We start from the raw sequence: 6,859 nt of genomic DNA, 5'->3' as shown, positions 1-6,859 counted from the left end.
GAATGGGGCTAGCGAAAAGAAAAATCGTCGTGTTCTCTTTGAACCCACTGATTGTGAGATATGCCTAGAGGTCAGGCCAGAAAGGCCGAAAAGTGCTCAAGAAGCTTCCAGTTCAGAATGCTGTCTCCTCGAGCGCACTAGCTGCGGGATATGTCTAAAAAGGGTAGGGCTGTTTTCAGCATACGGGAAGCAAGGGAATCTCTCCAGATGCAATCACCTACAATTGCATCTTGAAGGCACAACGTACTATGTGAAACGTTGAAATCAAGCTACTGGAGGAAAAAAACGTCATGCTCTCTTCGAGCCCATTGATTGTGGGATACGCCCAATAAAGGTAGGGCCAGGAAGCACAAAAAGTGCTTGAGAAACTTTCGGGGCGGAATATCGTCTCTTCGAATGAATTGATTGCAGGATACGTGTAAGAGGGGCAGGGATGTTTCTAGTAGATGGGGAACAAGGGCATCTCTCCAGATGCAATCACCTACAATTGCATCTTGAAGGGCTACTCGATCATCAGTAGGGCAATGGAGGGCTCCATTGCCGCAAGGGAGAGGTGGGAAATTCCGGCTAATCCTCAGAACTCTTATTGTACCAGATCTCTTTCCACCCCAATGCATCTCTCTGCTATAGGGGAGGTCTACTGCAGACTTTACTGGACAAAAGGGACCGCACTCACCATGGGGCGATGTAAGAAGAGCTATGACGTCGCGTTCAATGATGCCAGAGTGAGTTGCAACATTGCCAGCTCCGCATTATGCCCCACAGCTTACGGAGCATCCTGGCTTGAATGTCATCTCTTCGAACCCACTGATTATGGGATATGCCCAGAAGAGGTAGGTCTAGGAAGCACAAAAAGTGCTTAAGAAGCTTCCAGTCTGAAATGTCGTCTCTTCGAACGAATTGGTTGTGGTATATGTCTAAAAGGGTTAGGGTTGTTTTCAATAGATGGGAAGTAAGGGCATCTCTCCAGATGCAGTCACCTACAATTGCATATTGAAGGCATGTGGCACTACGTGAAATGCTGGAATGGGGCTGGCGAAAAGAAAAATCTCCGTGTTCTCTTTGAACCCATTGATTGTGAGATATGCCCAATAGAGGTCGGGCCAGAAAGCCCGAAAAGTGCTCAAGAAGCTTCCAGTTCAGAACGCCGTCTCCTCGAAGTCACTAATTGCGAGATATGTCTAAAAGGGGTAGGGCTGTTTTCAGCATACGGGAAGCAAGGGAATCTCTCTAGATGCAATCACCTACAATTGCATCTTGAAGGCACTATGTACTATGTGAAACGCTCAAATCGGGTTGCTGGAGGAAAAAAACATCATGCTCTCTTCGAGCCCACTGATTGTGGGATATGCCCATAGAGGCAGGGCCAGGAAGGACAAAAAGTGTTTGAGAAAATTTCGGGGTGGAATATCGTCTCTTCGAATGAATTGATTGCAGGATACACGTAAGAGGGGCAGGGATGTTTCTAATAGATGGGAAGCAAGGGCATCTCTCCAGATGCAATCACCTACAATTGCATCTTGAAGGGCTACTCGATCATCAGCAAGGCAATGGAGGGTTCCATTGTCGCAAGGGAGAGGAGGGAAATTCCGGCTAATCATCAGAAATCTTATTGCATCAGATCTCTTTCCACCCCAATGCATGTCTCCAGGAGAGGTCTACTGCAGACTTTACTGAACACAGAGTTCGACACTCACCATGGGGCGATGTAAGAAGAGTTGTGATGTCACGTTCAATGATGCCTCTCGTTGAATGCATAGTCCTTGGCTGGCCTAAGGGCTGCAAGTAGCGTGGGTGCATGGATACCTAGTAGCTCCCTAACCATGAGTGTGGTTGGAATTGACCTTAGGCAGCATGGATTCGATGTGCTCTGGACTGATGAGTCCAAGAGGGAGACTCCTGCTCTAGTCGCCTTCAATGAGAAGCAGCGTTTTATTGGTATCGCAGCTTCTGCATCTTTTACAGTGAACCCCAAGAACACCATAGTGCAGATTAAGCGCTCGATTGGTCATCTCTATTGCGATCCGGAAGTTCACCAAGACATAAGAAACCTTCCCTTTTCTATTACAAAAGGTCCAAATGGGTCCCCCCTTCCCCATGTCCAATACCTACGCGAGGCTAGGTCTTTTTCTCCAGCAGAGGTTGTTGGTATGGTATTGTCTAGCCTCAAAGGGAGTGCTGAAAAGAACCTTCAAACACATGTTACAGATTGTGTCATTGGAATCTCTATCTTCTTTAAGGAGATCCAACGTCATGCTGTCTTGGATGCTACTGCCATTCCTGGACTCTGTCCTCTTCGCTTGATGCATGAGCTCACAACCCCACTGCCTTAGCATATGGGATGTACAAGACTGATTTACCAAAGAATGACCCAATCAATGTCGTGTTTGCAGACATTGGTCACGTGTCCACTGACTTGGCATATGGGATATACAAGATGGAATGTAGCATTGTCGAAAGGTTTTCGAGTGCAGTGGGCTGTGGTAGTAGAACGAGTACTTTCGAAACCATTCCATGACAAAGAATGGGGACCACGGACAGGACTTCAAGACAACCTGGCAACCTTTCGCATTGGCAGCATGGTGAAAGTAACATCTCCGCGATTGAATTTTGAGGACAATCCTTTGAGTAAGAGTAATACCTGGTTTTGTCAAGCAAGTGGTCGGCTGGACATGAACCAAAGGAACTCCACAGCAATCAGTAGGTTAGAAAATCAAAATTGAGATGTTATTGAGCCAACATGTGGTCTCATCTTTGATGCCAGAGTGTGAATGTATCCAATTGGATCCAAGCATTTCATCGTTGTCCTTCGTTGAAGGCAACCAGCTGCAAGTACAATAGGTTTCAACTAGAAAGATATTCACTCAACATACCAGCAATTTGCAGTTAACCATGGTCAGATACATTACGATCATCTTCATGACCAATGGACTGGATAACTCAACGGAGGATCGGACATCAGTAACACATTTCTTTGAAACTCATCTGGTCGACATCGCTATACATATATAGCATGTGATGGATATTGGTGGGAAGATCTTGGACAATTAGTTTGGTGCGAGTTCCAAAAGTCTCACGGGAAAAAACACGAGCAACGAGGAACCCTTCAAAGGTGGCTGTCCTAATCCACTGGTTCTAGATGGCTACAATGATACTAGGGATAATAAGCACTACCGAAGAAGAAAGATCACGTTTATACCAAATCAGCACCATGGTCAGAAGAATTGGGTCGGCATCAGAATGGACACATGCTCAGAAGCATCTGGCTGATACATGCTCAAAATCAACCTCTACGGAGGTTAAGTCAGAAGCAAATCAGTAATCAGATCTGGCTCGCTTCATACCAGCATTTGCTCTACAAAAGATATCTGGTTCGCCTCAAATTAGCATATGTTTTTCCTCGGATCAGCGTATGGTTCGCTTCAGATCAGCATATGGTTTGCTCTACAAAAGAAGGCCTCTTGATGGTCTTGATGAGATGGGCATATTTGAGGGTGTCAATATCGTTTTGCTCAGTGATCATGGCATGGTCGGGACCTGCGACACAAAGGTGATCTATCTGGAAGATTGTTGGCCATGGAAAAATATATTAGTAGAGTGGGTGGACACCCTTGCTCCGATTCTCACTCTACAAGACTTCGAGCAACGAGTATGTAGGAGCGCATGGGTATGAGTTTATGGCATTGTCAATGCGGGCTATCTTGTTGCTCATGGCCCACAATTTGCTCAAGGATGCAAATTGGCGAGCTTTGTAAATATCAAAGTGTATAGTCGCTGCTCTCTCTCTCTCTCTCTCTCTCTCTCTCTCCCCTTCAATCCCTGGTCAAAAACTTCTCCAGTATTGACGTCCTTGTTCAAAAGCATAAAAGCTGCGAAGTTGCCACTTATCGGATTTTGCAACTCTGCCTGGTGTTTTTTACATAATTCCTATAGTGTTGTGGCTATAGAGACATCGCTGCAGATGAAGAAGATGGGCCATGTGCAAAACCAAATCCGCTGGAGATGGAGGAGAGCCTATTATGCAGCGGCCTGCTATGTCTGCTACTTGGCAACCTCTTGGAGGCCCCACGTTTTGGAAAACCTGGTCTGCCAGGCATGAAGAACTGCAGCTGCTGCCCTCCATGGTTGGCTATGGCAAGAAAGCCCACCGGGGCTCCCACCTTCGCTCGGGAGCTTGTCGCATTCGACTCCACCTTGGGCACCTGGATCTCCCTGAAGACCCTACTCCCCACCCGCTGCTCAGATGCAGCCCTTGCGGCCTTGGGGGGCGGGGGGGAGGGGCATGTTGTCCGCTGGTGCTGAACTCTTCTATCGGGGCCAATGTTCCTTCGTTCGTGGTGTTCACGGCAGTAGGATGCCAGAGCGGTTTAGCTTGCTTTGTATGTGCACCCCACAGGCCAACCTGGCTTGCTTGGGGTGGTGGTGTTGATGATTCAGCCTTCTTTGTAGATGATACCGTCTTCACTTTTGATGTGTTCGATTGGCATGCCTACTACTTCCTGGTGATCAACCCTCTTACTGGCTCATATACCATTTGTTGGGTGTGTAGTAGGAAGCCCCAATTATTCCAAGGCAGGCACGACAGCTGTGGATTTACTGAATCCTCTCTCTCTCTCTCTATCTCTCTCTCTCTCTCTCTCTCTCTCTCTCACACACACACACACACACACACACAAAACACTATACCTTGTGCTCCTCCTACCTTGCCCGTAAACGGTCTGCTGCTTGCTCCTGCTCTCGACCTCGCAATGCTCTCGTCCCGATGTTCTCGTCCTTGCGGTGACAAAAGTTCTCTAGCAAGCGCACAAATCAACGCTAATTTTAACAAGCATCTCTATTTTTATCACAGGTCGAAGCAAATTTAATAATAGCCTCAAAAAGCCTAAAAAATTGCCTAAAAAATGTGTACCCAATTTCATAGGTAGCACGCCTATATCACTTCCTGCAAGCAGGCACTGCCAACAAAAGGGAGTGAGGGGGTGGGGTACACGCTGGAGAGAGAGAGAGTGAGGGAGAGGAGAGAGGGTGAGAGTTAGAGAGAGAGTGAGAGGGGGAGGTGAGAGATTATAAATCAACGCGATTCACGAGAGAGTGTGAGGGGGCTAATGTTAATAATTGTTAGGAGGGTGGGGAGGAGAGAGAGTAAGAGGAGAGAGAGGGAGTGTAGACGGAAGGGTGTTCACGCGTCGAGAAAAGAAGAAGAAGAGTAATTTAATGTCGACGAAAACTATCCCAACGGACCGTAAAGATCTATCCAAAGAGGTGGAAAGTTATGCGCCGCAAGGCACGAGCGTCGACGCTTGAGAATCCCTTTTTTTAATTTATTATTTCTTAATGCCCATAAATGTCAAAATTAGGCCGCAAATTAGCCGAAACGCTAAAAATATCCGAAAATCCAAAAAATCGCCAAAAAAATCCCTAAAAATCCGAAATAATTCTAGAAACCTTAGGAAATCATCGGCAATCACAATCGAACACTTTCAATATGCAAAAGCACACCAAAAATAGGAGTTTTTACCGAAAATGCCAAATTCAATAGAATCATTGCCCCGGCCCTCGGAAATAGCGAAACGCTGATTATTTGAGGTATCTCGTGGTAAGAAAAATAAGTTATGGGGACACCATTGATGTAGCACAAAACCTGTAGCAATCATGAGCTCCACAAAACCTGTAGCAATAATGACAACTCCATTGAACCCTTTAAATATTATTTTCAAAGGGGGTAGGATTAGTTCCGGCATTTGTTGATACAAATTCCAAGTGATTCTATTAAAATAAGCACCGTATACAATCAACACATTAACTCAGCCCCTAGCTTTATAGGAATGTATGGGTCCAAATTTTCATTATCCTACTGCAATGCTTCTATATTCCCATAGTCTTCCTTTTTTAAAGGTTGGAACCAAGGAAGGGGGGTGACTTCTAAGGCCAATCCAAAACCTTCAAACTGGATATGGAAAATTGTGAAGTATTCAACTCTTAACACCTATTTGAAAGATGTGGAGTGTGCATGGGGATCATCTGATCCATTGTATTTTGAAGCCATGCATTTCTCTACTTGGGACAGATGCATGGGCCTTGGATCAATGACATACTTCACCATTCTCGGAGCTAACACTAAAGCTTCCTCACATGGAGATTCTTCCATTCTTGGTGTAGCTCTCAGTCCTTCACTCATAGGTATATCTAGCCTTGCCCTTTCAGTAGGGTGTGGCGTGGATGACCCTGTAACGGTCGCATAACCACATCTAATAGGTTTTGATTTTGACAAGTGAGTCCTTCTCATCCTAGGATTGAGAAATTTGGGTTTTCTTGATCCTATTCTAAGAGTACCCTTGACATGGCCTTCATGTTGCTCTCCTTATGCACTACCCTAATTCCCCTAAGAAAACATTCCTCAAATTTTCTCTTTTTGCCCCTCTATGACAATCACGGCGCCATGACTGACGTTGTCAGGAGTTTTATGAGCAAGGGATTGCACATATGTATATACACATGCATGGTGCATAAAATAAAGGATTGCCCATTTTCCAAAGCTAGGTGGTTACGTGGGGCCCACATGTGTACAGGTAGGACAGCATGTACATAGTGCATCGATTTTCACTATCACCAGTACCAGTGTTTTTTTTCTATAAGAATGAGGATTTGGTAGCGCGTAAAACTTCTCGAGTAATTTATGACATGAGGTAAGCAGGCGCGTCAGATGGCATCTAGTGGCGTCAGGAGGACGAATGGGGTCAATATTTGCACGTGGATAAGTACAGACATAGCGTGGGTGTTTTCTTATGATAATTATGCAGAAAGGTCATCATGAGGACCATATTTTGGGGCCACTTCACGTGGTGGGGGGATGCATTAT

General features: G+C 45.6%; 1 protein-coding gene and 1 pseudogene across 1 annotated transcript; both read left to right on the top strand.

Annotated features, from left to right (window-relative positions):
* The first annotated feature begins 1,823 nt into the window (after positions 1–1,823).
* LOC147427164 (heat shock 70 kDa protein 14 pseudogene) lies at positions 1,824–2,333 on the top strand (annotated as a pseudogene).
* Positions 2,334–3,412: 1,079 nt separating this feature from the next.
* LOC147427163 (uncharacterized) lies at positions 3,413–4,302 on the top strand. Its single transcript, XM_086498075.1, has 2 exons — positions 3,413–3,649; positions 3,934–4,302. The coding sequence occupies exons 1-2, from the start codon at positions 3,413–3,415 to the stop codon at positions 4,300–4,302; spliced, it is 606 nt and encodes a 201-aa protein (XP_086354201.1).
* The last annotated feature ends 2,557 nt before the right edge of the window (positions 4,303–6,859 follow it).

This window comes from Adiantum capillus-veneris, chromosome 24 (assembly GCF_014529385.1).
Source record: "Adiantum capillus-veneris isolate H3 chromosome 24, ASM1452938v2, whole genome shotgun sequence".
Taxonomy (NCBI): domain Eukaryota; kingdom Viridiplantae; phylum Streptophyta; class Polypodiopsida; order Polypodiales; family Pteridaceae; genus Adiantum; species Adiantum capillus-veneris.
This window is presented reverse-complemented; position numbering and strand designations above follow the sequence as displayed.

Coding starts and splice junctions, on each gene's coding strand:
- LOC147427163 (XM_086498075.1), top strand. CDS start 3,413: ATGGTTCGCTTCAGATCAGCATATGGTTTGCTCTACAAAAGAAGGCCT. Junction 3,650..3,933: donor TACAAGACTTCGAGCAACGA/GTATGTAGGAGC, acceptor TAATTCCTATAG/TGTTGTGGCTATAGAGACAT.